At 39.2% G+C, this 16,171-nt stretch overlaps 1 protein-coding gene across 1 annotated transcript in view; it reads left to right on the top strand.

Moving 5' to 3' along the window:
• Positions 1-16,171, top strand: part of stpg2 (sperm-tail PG-rich repeat containing 2) — a 40,134-nt gene that overhangs the window by 11,459 nt on the left and 12,504 nt on the right. Inside the window, exons 8-10 of the mRNA XM_028414905.1 lie at positions 2,886-3,045; positions 4,527-4,690; positions 4,938-5,030. Coding sequence (XP_028270706.1) covers positions 2,886-3,045; positions 4,527-4,690; positions 4,938-5,030 — 417 coding nt within the window. The remainder of the gene's footprint in view (positions 1-2,885; positions 3,046-4,526; positions 4,691-4,937; positions 5,031-16,171) is intronic.

Here is a 16,171-nt window from a genome sequence, read left to right on the forward strand (position 1 = left end):
TATTTCCTAAGATCAGTGCATAAAGCAGACACTTTGCACCGCTCATTTATTCATTTTTTTGGTTATTCTTTGTGTTTCAAGACTTTTCGGTATGTATTTAGCATTCTAATCCCCCCGTTCATATCTCTGCTCCTTAATAAAAGGACAATTCACCACAAAATCAAACATTCCTATTTTTTTTTCCGAGGCCTGCAGTGCTGCTTATCATCTAGACTGTTTTGGTGTGAATTGCTGAGTTTTAACAATGGTGGCAAATCCTCTCAAATATTAGAAAGTAATCGGCAGGCTGTTTTTTTTTTTTAATTACCAGAACCCAGAACACAGATCCTGCAAAATACACAAAGCTTTCTCACATATTTAGAGGTAAGATTCTCATCTGATTATGCAAAACTAGTGAGGTAATGTGTGATGATAATGTTTGTGACTGGATTTAGCACATGAGGTTTCTGTGACAGGTGATTCCAGCAACAGTGATCCTAAGCTTTTAGACACTTTTGGTGATGCCAGTGACATGAAGGCATGAAACTCAGCTATAGCAAATTATTAAGTAATGTATGAAACAGACTTTAATTGTTGATGCCAAATAGAATGTTCTGGCTTAATCCTCAATTACTTTTTTAGCTGTGGTCTGGTAACAGTATGCTTACTGTACATGTGTATGTCTGACTGATGCCCCTCTGCTTGTGCACTGTATGTGTGTCCCAGTTCAGGGCTGCACCCTTCGTAGGATGCAGACTAGAAGGCTTGGCAAAGAACTCAAAAGGTCAAACCAAGCTTTGTTAAATGAGACCTACATAGGGTTTGCGTCACCTGCTGTCATTAAGCACCACTCATGCCACCTTACATTTAAAAGTGCAATCTGAAATTGAAATCGTATAGTCTCAGGATTCACATATTTCTTTTGAGGCTTTGTCTTTCTTTTGTGGCTGGCTTCCTAAATTAACCTTAACAGTGGATGTCAGGATATGTTTGGTGCCAGAAGGACATGAGAGCACTTATACTGCCTCTGCAGTGGCTTCATACTGTGGCCTCATTATTCCACATTAACTGCTGTTAAGATGTTTTGTCACTGAAATACACACAGTACTAAATTGGACTGAGAACATTTTGGCTTTTGGTGTAATTTTCAAAAAGGCTTTTTCTTATCATATGTGTTTGAAAATGGGACAACAAGAGACAGAACAAAAGAATCTACCCCTCAGCATCTGTGAGAAGTGCCAACAAAGCTCAGTGTGTCAGTTCAGTAGAGAAAATGTGCCAGTTAATAAGACTTTACCACAGCCAGCAGGGCAGAAATGGATTGACAGATGGCCACAGACCCTCAGCTCCACAACTGACTTTGAAATATAATATGGTTTGGCCTTGGAACAACGCGTCTTGTGATTTCTGCTCGTCTTCAAACACTCAGTCAATTTCTAACCCAAACACTTCTCCTCTCTGCCATTTTATACTCCTCTTAATTTCCTTTTCTAGCTATAACTCCTTACTTGATTTTCTTTTCCTCTCATTCCTTCTTTTTGCCTAAAAGCTCAATAATCTAACTGCACATTACTAATGCAATTTCATTACAGAATAACTTATTGCTGCATCTTGCTTAAATGGAAAGTGCAAATCAATGATTGGCATGTTTCCAACAAATAAGTTATATTTAAGATCAATCTTATATTTGAACATCATCAGGAGAAATGTGTGTGTGTGTGTGTGTCCCCTTGCTGGTATTTGATGGAATCAAGTTCTCTTCATGCCCTCATTGTGTTTGATAACAACCTGCTGAAGGGTTTAGCTGTGAGAGGCTGAAGAGAAATTTAGAGTCCAGCCTCCAGTAATCCTGACTGAATAGGCAACTTATCTGCTGCGGCCTCTTGATTGCCTACGCTGGTACAATAGGCTATCAGCACAACGGTCAAAGAACATTAATACCTGATTGTGTGCATCATTATATTTGTGATGAAGATGCTGTTTATCATATCTTATTCCCTGTCCCAATGCTATGTTCTGCTTGTATTTTGTTCCTATTTTGTGTTTCTTTTTATTGTCCTGTAGTTTGTTTTGGCTATGTTTACATTACAAGCCCTATTGTTTTAATTCTGATATATATATATTTTTTTTTACACTAATCAGGTTTTGACATCTTGATGGTAGACGTTCATGCGACTTGGTCATGAATCTGATATACTGTATATCAAACTTAGGACCATATTCTGAAGTGGCTCAAGTCAGATTTCTGTGTCTGAACATGGCAGTCTGAGCATAGCCTTAGTTGTTTGTGAAGAGCTTTTCTTGTACAGAGAAACTACCATCTTATCTTATAACATATGCCTCCAGCTGTGGTGATAGCTTAAGTTTCTGTACCAATGTATGATTATACATCCAAAAGTAGAAAAAACATTGCAACACATACATTGATGCATGCTATCACATTAGCATTTAGCTCAAATCCCTGCTATGCCATACATTGTATTTATTGGTTTTATCATTCATGTACACATTCAACAGTATATTACTGTTACAGCACAATACTAAATCACTACATTACTGCAAAACACAGTTATTAGCAATAATGGCAGTGAGTATGAAAGTGGTTCTTTTGTGTGTGAGCTCACACAGTATTTACCAGGGGACCCTTCTCTGTTGTTGTGTCCCACATGACCTGAACAGAGATGAGACACAGCTGTTGAGTCTGTGGATATACAGATATTCACAGCTGGATTTGTTTTTGTGTTCCAGATGGGCGCTGTGTAGAGAATACTGTGCTGATCTGTTTGATCAATAGAAAGCGCTATTAATCACTGAGTTGTGAAATTTCAGAGTGAGCTTGGACATTGCTGTCTGTTTGGAACCTCACTCCTTTGTCTGTGTCGCTTCCTTTCATCTCCCTCTGTCAGAGGTTCCACCCTGTGAAGGAAGTGTCTCCCCCTGTTGGTGCATATAATGACCCACGCTGTGCCCTGGAGCTGCTCAAGAGGACCACAGGAGTGAAGAAAAGCCCATTTGGCATCACTGCAGTGCGCTTCTCTGCTAAGCACAAAAAAGAGTCCACACCAGGTCAGTACGTGTGTGTGGATGTGTACATTCATCTGCTGTAGCTGTGTTGGAATTGGATGCTGTTCAAAGCTATTTTACTCTATTCTGTTATATGTTTCAAATACAATCCAGCTTTTCATCAGAGACCTGCCATTCATATCTCTGTGCAACAGACAGGAAATGTTGCTTTTGTACACAAGCATGCAGTCATGTGTCAAACATCACTCCCACTAGATTGTCGCCTTATAATCCCTGAGAACAGTATTAATAAGTTTTACAAGTCAATGTAATTTACAACCCATGTTTTTTTATAAAGTCAGTTTTAAACTGACGTGGCTATTAAATTTAATCTTACAAGTCATAATTAAGAATAAGTACTGCTTTGCAGCTTGTATTAACATTTTGAAAGGAAATAAAAAAATTGACTGTGTGTGTGTGTGTGTGGCATGCGGCATGCTGATATTGTCCCATGGCCCATTATGTTGCAGAGGTATAAGTCATTACCAGCTTCTAGTTTAGCGTCTAAAATATAATACAGAGAATATTAAAAGTCAAACTTTGATTTTGGAGCTGCCAATATGATACTCAACAGCAGCCATATAAGACTTAGACTTAGACTAAACTTTATTGACCCCATTGGGATGACTCCCTCAGGGAAATTAAACAGCATTTGCCGCTCTAAAGGGAGCGTTAATGATTGATTTTAAATGTTATTTTTTTGTTGTGACACGCTGAAGCCATTATTTTTTTTTGTTCTTAAAGGTAGGGTAGGAGATTTTGAAAACTCAGTGAGAGTCAGCCAGATTTAAAAAAGTAAAGTAAAGAAAGTAAACACACGCCCCTTTCTCTCGGAGCTCACCCTGAAGCGCATTACCTGAAGATGAGCTGCGGTCTGTGACTTCGGCCATCATGCACGTACCTCTCTGGTGCGCGCAGAGCAGGAAGAGAGTGACAACCAGCCAATACTCCACGCAGGGTCCATTCGGGGGATTGGCTGATGTTTTAAGCATTTTATAGCTTCCACAGATGATTAATATTCTTCATTTTAAAGTGAAACTGCCTAACTAATCGGTTGCTATCAGATTGTAAAGAGAAGTTACACATGTGCATCAGAATGAAAATCTCCTACCCTACCTTTAATGTTGTTCTCTTTGCCAGAGAGGCACAAATGTTGACTTTATATAATATTATAATATTGTTGCGTTTTTGTGTTTGGTATTATTAGAAGAGGAAAATTCTTTTTTGTGCTTTTTTTCACACATGTAGGCATGACATTATACTGCAGAGGAGGATACAGATATTAAAATAGCAGCAACGCACATGTGGTACAAATGTCATTTACAGTCTATGTCAGCATGTGATGAACAATGCACACAGTGGCGGAATGACACCAAGCCAAAGCTGTCTAACCACCGTGCCTTGATTGCTTGGACAGATGAGAAGTAGCTTATGTAGTATTTGTGAAAAAAAATAATGATCATTCCTGTCTTTACTCTGTCCAGGACCTGGATCTTACAATGTGTTCGAGTATGGTTTAGCCCGTGAGAGCTTTAAAAAGGCCTTTTTAGAGCAAACCAGGAAAGGAGGTTTTGGCTCCACTGCTCAACGCATCACAGTTTTCCACAACAAGGAATCAATGGAAGCCCCAAGCCCAGGACAGTATGAGGTAGTAGGATCTGTCAATATTGTAATTAATCGATGGTATTTTTCACCTTTTCTTTAGAGATACCTTTTGTAGCAGGCATCGGTGATCACACCCATATTCATTCGACACCATGAGAATAGTGCTGCAATTTGGCAGTATTTGCCTCAATTGGCTTGACTCAAACCATACATTAATCTTTTATATATTATCGACAGGTATATACCGTATGTGTGCATGGTTGTATGTAAACATTGAATGTTTTGTATAGATTGAAAAGAAGACAGAGGAAAGCTACAAACAGCAGCAAACAGCGGTTTTTAAATCAGCCACGGAGCGTCTGCAGTCATCGACACTGGCTAAGGTACGTCTACCTTACCCTCCATTTCTCTTTCAGTTTCTCCTTGTTGGAATTTTTGTCATCCAGGCACAACGTTCATGTTGCACCTCTGTTCAACCCTGCTTAACAGAAAAACAGCAGAGAATGCCAAGTTTTTACTTTCATAAATGGGCCATCCTTTACAGTATTTTATGTTCTAATGCTTTTTCTCTTATTGCTCATTTAGGCTGAAGAAATCAGGTCACATCTTTGCCAATTACTTTCTTTTATTTGTTTGTCTTTCTCACTGCTTCAATTTTAACTTAATATAATAAACATGCATACTTGATTCTTACCCTTTTCATCATAATATTTATTTTGTTTTGTAACAATTTTCGTTTTTCTAATTACTATAAACAATTTTAAGCATGACTGAACTAAATCCCATCGCCATGCTTTTTATGTTTTAATAATTTTATAATAGAGCTAGAGTTTAATATTAAATCATTTCATGGTACTTTAGTGATTGCAAATTTCCAAACTTTAAGGGAGATATTCTGTTAGATATTTATTTAAGAAAAACATTATATTGCCATAGCCATTGGGCATCTTAGAGCAATGTCACACAACAGTGCCTCAATTTATCTAAAGCTTAGAAAGAGGTTTCAGTGAATTGTGTCATTTGAAAGTCTACTGACACCTCCAGGGTAACTCTTCAGCTGTGACATGAACATCAAAACAGTTGATGAGTGAAAAAAAGAGAATATCATTATTGGTTTGGATTGTGTTCTTCCTGATTCATACATTTTCTCTATTATGCTGCTGAAATTTTCAACTCTGACACGTTAATTCGGCACTTGTTGCACAAGTGGAGCAATAACCTGGCTCTCTACAACATACACATAACTGGAACTTAACCATAATACCCGAGGGCCTGGGGGCTTTTTGTCAAAGCTAACGATGAAAATATCAGAAGCACAAATTTAAATACTGGCAAGTTAAGCACATGCATTCAAATGAAGATGGACTCTGCTATTTGCTTATTGAGTTTATCTGTCAGTTTCTGGTGTAATACATTGGAAAGCCATGTCTGTGAAATATCTTCGTGAAAAGCATACACATGATAGTGTTAATAATTTAGCAATGAGGTTTAGGTGGTGAAAACTGTATTTTTTCTGCCCTGTATGACACAGGATTGTGTTGGCTTGCATTTAAATACTGTGCTAATGAAAAACTGTAGAGCAGCAGCTAGATTTGAGTGTTAGATGATGCTAACTCCTGAAAATTATGTGAACTCCTCCTACAAAATTTAAATATTCAAGATACAAAATTAGGATTTTCAAGTGCCCTTCTGGATAACAGGTGGTGTTTACTCTGATTAACTGCAAAGGTTAGAAGCATTATCTACACCTTGAGGCAAAGGTCTTCAGCACCGACCTTAACACTGCAATTGACACTGCTCTCCAGAAAGAGCGAGTTTAAAGGGTAATGTTGAACTTATCATAGAAGCCAAAGAATTGTAGGTACAAGCTTTAATGTCCTCACCCTAGATTTCAAAGGAAGTAATGACCTATGTCATGTGACACTAAAACAACTGATATTCTGATTAATTATAGTAGAGCAGGTGTTATGCGTACTTACATTCAGTCAAGAAGATTGCAAAAGTCTGTGAATAGATTTGCATCCATTACATGTATGCACTTGGTTTCAATAGAGCTGGTCTTTCTTTTGACCTAATTCAAGCATTTTTCGCTTGTTTTAACAGTTTGTCTTGTGTGTGTGATGTGTTGAAGCCAGCCGATGGCACAGTGAGTTAGCAGACAGACTAACAGAATGCACAGCTTTTCCTCACAGTTGGAATTTGTCTGAATTTTTTAGATGGTTCCAAAGAATTACTTTTAGGGATGTTGCTTTGTGGTATCAAGGTTTAAACTTCACTTCTGCTTTTTGGTCACAGTATTCTGAATTTAAAGTCCTGTGTCTGTAAAAAGTAATGTAAATACAGCTGTACAACAAAGGGAACTGGAATTATTCTATGCCGAGTAGATCACTGGAATTTCAACTTTATGTGGTCCAGTACTAACTGTCACAGCTCTTTTTTTCATTATTATCTAAGTCTCAATGAATACAAATAACACTCTTTTGAAAATTATGATAAAGTAGGCTACAGCGCTGCTTAAAGTCTCTCTGAGACCCACTGATTTTATGTGGTAGGACATAAAAGCAGCAGGAGTTCTGCTAAGACAAGCAGCAGGAGTGAGAACTGCTACTACGTTGCACAGTGTGAGATGAGAAATCCACATGTGCTTCACATGAAAATATCATCAAATGCATCTGAATTAGTAACTGGGCATACTAATGTTACACATTAGCAATTTCTACTCTTGCCTTCCTGTATAGATCAGATCATGGCGAGCTTCATCTGGGCAAAGGACGTCCACTTAATTCCCCCCTGCTGCGCCCTGCGTGATAGCAAAATAATGTCTGAATAGTAAGGAATATTATTTCTGCTAGCCTCGTCAGTGCTGTATTTCCCTGTCACTAAAAGGCCATTAGGCAGAACATAGAATCTGCTGCTTTCATTTCCATATATGTAGTATATATGTGTGGTGGTTTTGTAAGTATGTCGTGCACATTTCGGCTTGTATTGTTGTGATGTAACTGATTGTGAATCAGTTCCATTTTATCGTGTATCACAAATGAACCTAAGTGAGTGTGATGAGAGTAATTAGAAAGCTCAACGTGATCCATTAGGCAGTGTGGTTCTGATCGCCTGTTTAATGTCTCTGGCTCGTATAACTGTCTGCAGTGTTAGCCATTTTTCATGACAATGGCTCAGTGGAGTTTCCTGTCAAGCTGCAGTATATTGTGCTGATGGATGGTCTTAGAATCCTTGGTTTGCTAAATCCTAACACAGACAATAGAAGCCTTGACAACCTTCCTACACAGACTCGGCATAATGTCAGTGTTAGGACGTTGTCATGCGCTAACCATTATAGGTCTGGATATTTGAGGTCTGCAAAGTTCAAATAATCAGCAGGAGATGTTCTTTACATGCCGGACACATGGGGTGATTAAATATTTAACAATGGCTTTAAACTAGGTCCAATTCCCAGTTGCAGTTCCTGCAGCTATGTTGTGTGTCCCTACAAACATAACTGGCCATGTTTGCAGGTGGGGAGCCATTGAGGTTGAGGTGAAAAGAAGCGTCTGGCAGCACCACATGTCACAGAGGTAGCACATGTCTGTGTGCAGCCCTCCTCAGGCAAGTGGGCAGGATTAGCAGGGACAGGAAGTGCCATGCACAGGGGACTTTACAGAGAAAGGGAAAAAGAAGAATAGATACAACAGAATATATCCTGAAAATAAGCAGCACAAAAACTTGCATATTTGACTGAAACCATTATAACCACCATTGTAGTACACGTTTTTCTTTATATGCAGTACATTTGAATGCTCTGTGGAGATCTTAAGCCAAGTGCCGTGGCTCCACACAGAGCCTGCTTTATGACCAGTTAATGAAAAATCACCCGGGGACATCTTAGCTGTAACAGTTAGCCACATGCTGCGCTACAGCCTAAGCTGTAGCCCTGGCAACGGCCCCCCATTGGGATGGATATTAAAGGAGTCTAATCAGGAAACAATCACAATCATGATACATAAAAAAAGATGAAAGGCAAAAAGTACGTCTTAACTATCTTTTTTTATGCATGTATCTTCTGTTCATCTTCTGGACCTGGACTTAAAAGCTTCATCTAGCAGTAAAGGTTAACATTTTGTTGAAGGAATTCTTCACACTTCCTGGCTTTTGAAACCAGAAATATAAAAGAAGTGCCACATCAGTTGAAAGGATGGAGGCTGTTTTTCTACAGTGCATTAAAAACACTGGGGAGACCTGTTATCAGACTTTCAGAAGTTATAATGTTTTTCCCCTGTCGTTGCCATTAGCTACTTTTTATTTGTTTTTCACTGTTTGTTTTGCAGTAAAGTCCAGCTTACCCAGTCGCTATTTATGATCATTTATTCGGTTGACAGTATGAATTCTAAATCTGCCTATTCCCAAATCCACTCTATGAAGATTAGATTGGTTAAATATATATTGAATAACAGGCAAGCCATGATTTATTTACATTGACATCATGGTGCCTTATCTTATGGTGTGCCCTCAAAGGATGCTTAAATTTCTGACAGCGTAAATCAAATACACCTCAATAGTTCAAATATTTGAAGCCCGTGACAGATCTGTACTTTAGCTTGAGGTCTGGATCTGATAGGAGTTGATTACCTGTCTGGGGAGAAGAAAGAATCCGACATCTTGTTGGAAAATGGCAGATATAAAAGGAGAGATGATTATGAGTAAAGCATAGCTTAAATGAGAGTTTGCTTTTCTCTCCCACTCTAATCCAGTGCCTCTTTCCAATATAATTTCTCTTGATCCCAGTCCCTCTTTGTTGAATTATGTCCTCGTTCCACCTACATGCTTCTCTTTCTCCCCTCTTCCCCCTTTCATCCCTATTTTATTATACCTCCTACTCCACTTCACCCACTCCCTCTTCCGTCTTCCTGGCCAACCCTTCCTGATGCTGACCTTTCTGTTGCAGAGGTCGTGGGATACCCTCAGGCAGTGCTGGGAGAGAATACGAGTGGAATTTAATTTGGACCTATGTTTCAACCTGAGGCAGTGGAATTCCTCTCTTCTCTCTTCTATATATCACTGAAGTATAGGCCTGTCCCTTGAAGCGACAGCAGAGAGGTTTGACTGGGCATTTTGTCAGTCACTTTTTTTCAAACGCATCTCTTCCTCACATCGTCTGTCAATTTGGTACTGTTGCCAATGATGTTGAGATTAATAGAGGTCCTATCGGTTGTAGAGAGAGTGAGGGTTTTTCCATGGCGAAGGAATTGGTTCAATAATAATGTGTTGCTTTATGTTTTTTAAATTTGACAATTATAATTGGAGTATAATCTAATTGGATGCTGAAACTAAATAGAGAGTCTTTCGATAAAAGCACTTTTCAAACAGCAGGAGATTGCCCCTGTCACTACTTTTTTCCCCGCATTCAGCCATCTAAATTGCAACCCAAAAAAATCTTTTAATCACTGATTAATCTTTCATTTATTTTATCAGATAATTATTTTGATTTGTTTGGCTAAGTAGTATGTGACAAGTGAAAAAAATTGGGAATTTGGGTGTCATCTTCACACTTCTTGTACTGTTTGACCAAGTGAAAAACTACAAGATATGAATTGAATGTCGTTAAAGCATGAAAATCTTTTTTATTTCCCTGTATTGAGCTGTCAGTTAAACTCTGTTTTGCATCTGCAGCTTTGCGATGCAAATGGGTGCTGACTTTTTTGTTAAAGGTTTAGGCTTTCACATTAGTTTGAGCGATGAAAAAACAATTGAAGTTGATTTTAATGGCCAGTGATTAGTTCAGTCTCATCACCCCAGTAGTGTGCGGAAAGGTCTAGTTTTGTTGATTTAACCTCACCAAGCAGCAATGGAAAATAAAGAAAAAAAAAAGGATTAATGGTCCGAAACAGGATGTGAACCCCCAGTATCATGTTGGACAGTCCATACATCCGTAACTTTATTACTGTCTGCTGAAGCACCTCTGCTTACATGTGATAATGTGGGGGTTCAGTTAGTGTATCAAGATAAGTTGAAGTAAAATGGGCGCACCAAACAACATCCAAATACATAAAAGTGTAAAAGTAAGAGACTAAAGCCTTCTTATTTCAGTTTCACTTTATAATATTTTCATTTCAATAACCTTTAGCAAATAAAAAAATCAGTTTTATTATGATACAAAAGTATTTTAACAATATAAAGTTCTTGTTAAAGTAGGTCTGTTGGCTCCATGCAAGCCTGATGTAACCAAGCAATAATGTCTCTGCCAGTCAAACAAATTTCAGTTTATCTGCACTAATATCTGTTACACTGACAATGAAGAACACTTCATAATTCTCAGCGTGATGGAATCAGACAGACAATATTAAAACATGGTTTTTTATTACATGTACCACTGACAGTGATTGGAACCCAGATTCATAATATATCAACCGTGCCACAATAATAATGAAAACAAATAGAAAAAAGATGGCACTTCCCAACTGGAGACATTTTCCGTCTTTCACTTTTCACTTCTGCTTAAAGCACCGACTGCACCCTTTGTGCACTTACATACATTTTAATTTTATAATTGTTTCTGGGATTGATTGTTAATAAAGTACATGATCTGTAATAAACAGGTAGGAAATGGTTTTAACTGTGAAAGGTGAATTACACTCAACAAAAATATAAACGCAACACTTTTGTTTTTGCTCCCATGTTTCATGAGATGGACTTGAAGATCTAAACTTCATTCCAGATACACAATATTACCATTCCTCTCAAACATTGTTCACAAATCTGTCTAAATGTGTGATAGTGAGCACTTCTGCTTTGCTGAGATAATCCATCCCACCTCACAGGTGTGCCACATCAAGATGCTGATCTGACATCATGATTAGTGCACAGGTGTACCTCAAACTGCCCACAATAAAAGGCCACCCTGAAATGTGCAGTTTTGTCTCACAGCAAAATGCCACAGATGCCACAAGCATTGAGGGAGCGTGCAATTGGCATGCTGACAGCAGGAATGTCAACCAGATCTGTTGCTGTGCATTGAATGTTCATTTCTCCACCATAAGCCGTCTCCAAAGGCGTTTCAGAGAATATGGCAGTACATCCAACCGGCCTCACAACCGCAGACCACGAGTAACCACACCAGCCCAGGACCTCCACATCCAGCAGGTTCACCTCCGAGATCGTCTGAGACCAGCCACTCAGACAGCTGCTGAAACAATTGGTTTGCATAACCAAACAATTTCTGCACAAACTGTCAGGAACCGTCTCAGGGAAGCTCAACTGCATGCTCGTCGTCCTCATCGGGGTCTTAACCTGACTCCAGATCGTCACCGTAACAGACTTGAGTGGGCAAATGCTCACATTCGATGGCGTCTAGCACATTGGAGAGGTGTTCTCTTCACGGATGAATCTCGGTTTACATTGTTCAGGGCAGATGGCAGACAGCGTGTGTGGCGTTGTGTGGGTGAGCGCTTTGCTGATGTCAATGTTGTGGATCGAGTGGCCCATGGTGGTGGTGGGGTCATGGTATGGGCAGGCATCTGTTATGGACGAAGAACACAGGTGCATTTTATTGATGGCATTTTGAATGCACAGAGATACCGTGATGAGATCCTGAGGCCCATTGTTGTGCCATACATCCATGAACATCACCTCATGTTTCAGCAAGATAATGCACGGCCCCATGTTGCAAGGATCTGTACACAATTCTTGGAAGCTGAAAATGTCCCAGTTCTTGCATGGCCAGCATACTCACCGGACATGTCACCCATTGAACATGTTTGGGATGTGCTTGACCGGCGTATACGACAGCGTGCACCAGTTCCCACTAATATCCAGCAACTTCGCACAGCCATTGAAGAGGAGTGGACCAACATTCCACAGGCCACAATAGACAATCTGATAAACTCTATGCGAAGAAGATGTGTTGCACTGCATGAGCCAAATGGTGGTCACACCAGATACTGACTGGTTCTGAGTCCCCAGACCGCCAATAAAGCAGAAACAAAATGCACATTTCAGGGTGGCCTTTTATTGTGGGCAGTTTGAGGTACACCTGTGCACTAATCATGATGTCAGATCAGCATCTTGATGTGGCACACCTGTGAGGTGGGATGGATTATCTCAGCAAAGCAGAAGTGCTCACTATCACACATTTAGACAGATTTGTGAACAATGTTTGAGAGGAATGGTAATATTGTGTATCTGGAATGAAGTTTAGATCTTCAAGTCCATCTCATGAAACATGGGAGCAAAAACAAAAGTGTTGCGTTTATATTTTTGTTGAGTGTATCTTATGTGTTGCTTTACTCGTAGTATGTGAGGGAACCAGTGACTGACTTGTTTCCATCTTGCACGTCTCTAGTCATACTCATCATTAAAACGGATTTCTGGTCCAGCGACACAGACAGACATCACTGAGGAGGGCTGAGAGAGTCCAAGAACACCTCATTAATGTCTATAACAAGTGGAAAAACAACATTCTGCTCTAAAAAAACAAAGGTTCCACACATAATAGGCTTGAGAGAGTCAGAATATTAAAGGGAGGATGAAACTGAATGAAAGAATCAGTGGGAGGGAATGAAGGAAAGAAAACAAACAGAATGAGATTGAGAGTCTCTGAGTATAAAGTGCAATTATCTATCCTATTAGCTCTGGTTGAGATAATTAGAGTGTTTGCTAAACATACATTTATACAACTGAAGAGCAACTTCACCCCTCGGCTGTTCAGAATGATCTTAATGGTGAAAGAATAACAAAATCAGGAAGAGGGAGAGAGAGAAAGAGGATGGACATACAGAAGTGAGAGAGAGAGAGATGATAAATAAATAAAAGCCATGTGAGTCAGACAAAGAGTGTGACACTTGCACAGAAGGTATAATGCCACAGGCAAGATATGCTTGGACGTATGTGGAGTAGCAAAATATGCAGCAGCCCAGGGTTTGTCACTTATTGACTTTTTGTCTCTTTGTTTCATTGCATTTTTATGATATATCCATGGACAGTTAATGGCATGTCATGGTGCAGCCTCTATTTATGGGAGACAAGGGAGTCTGGTGATGAAAGAAAGGAACAAAAACAGGAAAATGGACTTATAGATTTGATATGGATTTTACTGTCAGCTGTCAGGGTAATGATGATGATGTGAGTCCCTGTGAGAATTCAAACTCGGGTCTCACACACACACACACAGACAAACACACGGCATATTGAGGACGTGATTCACTTAGAATGCACCCATAAACACATAAATACACATATACATCCAATATTGCAGACTATACAATGAAATACACATCCCGTATATGCAAGTGCTTATAAATACATGCAATACCACACACATACACACATGCACAATTAAGTGATTGAATGAGAAGAAGTGCTTAGTGACACTTCTGCCCTGAGGCTGCAGAGAGTAATATTCCCATCATGCTTTGCTGAATATCTCCTAAACAATTCATAAGAGTGATGGATAGAATTGAAAGATTAGAAGAGGGTGTGGGGAGGTCTGCTGTTGTTGTCATATTGACTAGTTTTCTGACGAGAGATTTGAAGTCCACTTTTTCTTTCTTTTTGTTTCCTCAACACCCTTTTCATTTTCATGCTGCTATAAACAAAATAAAAAAGGAAATGACAAGCAGTGATATTGATTTTCTGAGTTTGTCAATGTGTTACTGTGGCCGTGTGCATTTATGCCTGCTTATTTTCCCACCAACCTGTCCTTGCTACCTGCCTGCCTCTGCCTTTCTGAATGGTGAAACTATTTTCTGAAGGCTTTTCTGTGAAAAATAGCAAACCCAAATGCATTCACTTTGCTTGGCTTGTTCTTCCCTGTCTCTCCAGATGGAGACCCAGAATTGGTTTACCCTTTATAGTTAATAAGCAAGTGTGAAGTAAAAGCTGCAGGTCCGATGCTTTAGCCTGATCGACTGTAGGTGTCCTTTTCACATATTATTTAGGGACTATTTTAGGCCATTATCTGGATTCTTAAGCGCTTCTGTCTGGGCTTTTATTCTCTTTTCATGCTTTACTTCAGTTAAATTGATGTTAAATTGCTGTCCATTAAAAGATATGTGAGTCTTTGACTGGTTGAAAAAAGGCAGTAATTCAAACAGTTTACAGGATCTAAGTGAAGTCTGATGCTGTGATCATATAATGGCCTCAGACAGTTAACAGAGATTGAGAAAAAAGGCTGTGTGATAGATGAGAATCGACAGAGAGATAAAAGGACATGACAGAAAGTTTGGAGTTCTGATGGTGACTTTTCGAGGTTGTTATGTCCATGACCTCTGCCAATATGAAAGCAAAAAAAAAAAACAACTTTCTGCTCTAACCTAGTCCTTGCCTGAAGGTGTGACTTACGGCAAAACAAATATACGGAGCATGAATATGCAAACCTCACAGTCAGTTTTACACAAATCAGTTGTTTAAGCTTAACGTCCCAGAACAACGCGTTTATGTCCAGATAATAATTGTATCCTTATAGTTTGACATGTATTTGTGTGGCCAATAGAAGCGACACATCCACCAAACTGGAGTTTAATAATGTGTTGTGATTAATATTTGTGATCTTTCACAAAACTTTTTTATTTGTCACTTGCTTATGGTCCCAATCTGCTTTCACCTATCATTTTGGTTAAGCTTATTTCCTCTTAGGGCAGAACACATGTTTATTTATAGCCAGTAAAAATATCATGTTTAATGGCCCAACTGCTTTCAGCTCTGTGTTGATGCACAAGCAGAGAGCATGGAGACAGTAAAAAGAAAGCATCAGAGGCACAGAAATAAATGTAGAAAATAAGGCAGCATGCAAGAGCGACAGAGAAAAACTTCTCAAGTCTTAAAATGTGTGGTAGGGCACAGATGGAGAACTTGTCTGTGTAGCACTTTCAGATTTGATGATGTGGGGATGCTCTCTAACTTATGGCTTGAAGGAAAAGCTCACATACACTCAATGAAGTTCGTTTTTCCCCCTGTTTCCTTCCTTTCCTCTCTTGCTGTGAAGTCCTGGTTATTGTTACCTCCCTGCTGTCTTGCTTGTCATAAAACAAGTCAACTGAAAAACAGCCCCTCCTGAAAAACAGCCTGCGACTCAAAATAAAAGACATTTTACAAATGAAGGTGGATAAACACTACATGATTTCCTACTTATTCACAAAACTCTGGAGCAAACCTCGGAGGCTTTATCTACTGTAAGATTCATGCTGCAGTGTTGTCATTTTGATACCAACAATCACAAACACTGCCAGACGGGGTTCATGTCTGTTTTAATTTTGCAAGCCAAATGCACTGTGACTGAAGGTAAAATCTTCTCTGCACAAGTCTACATTTGGGTCAATGCAAACTATATTTATTGCATTGATTAGGCCAAAAAAACATGTTGTCTTTTCTCTCATTCTTGGAGATAGCTGACAAATACACACAGGAAATAACTTTTCCTTGTCTGTTTTAAATCAGTAGCTGACTCAAATTAAGAAAAACAAGTATAGTCACGTAGCTCTCCTTTACAGAGCTTAAAGGTAGGGTAGGAGATTTCATTGTGATGCACTTTTTCTTA

Source organism: Parambassis ranga, chromosome 9, assembly GCF_900634625.1.
Source record: "Parambassis ranga chromosome 9, fParRan2.1, whole genome shotgun sequence".
Taxonomy (NCBI): Eukaryota; Metazoa; Chordata; class Actinopteri; family Ambassidae; genus Parambassis; species Parambassis ranga.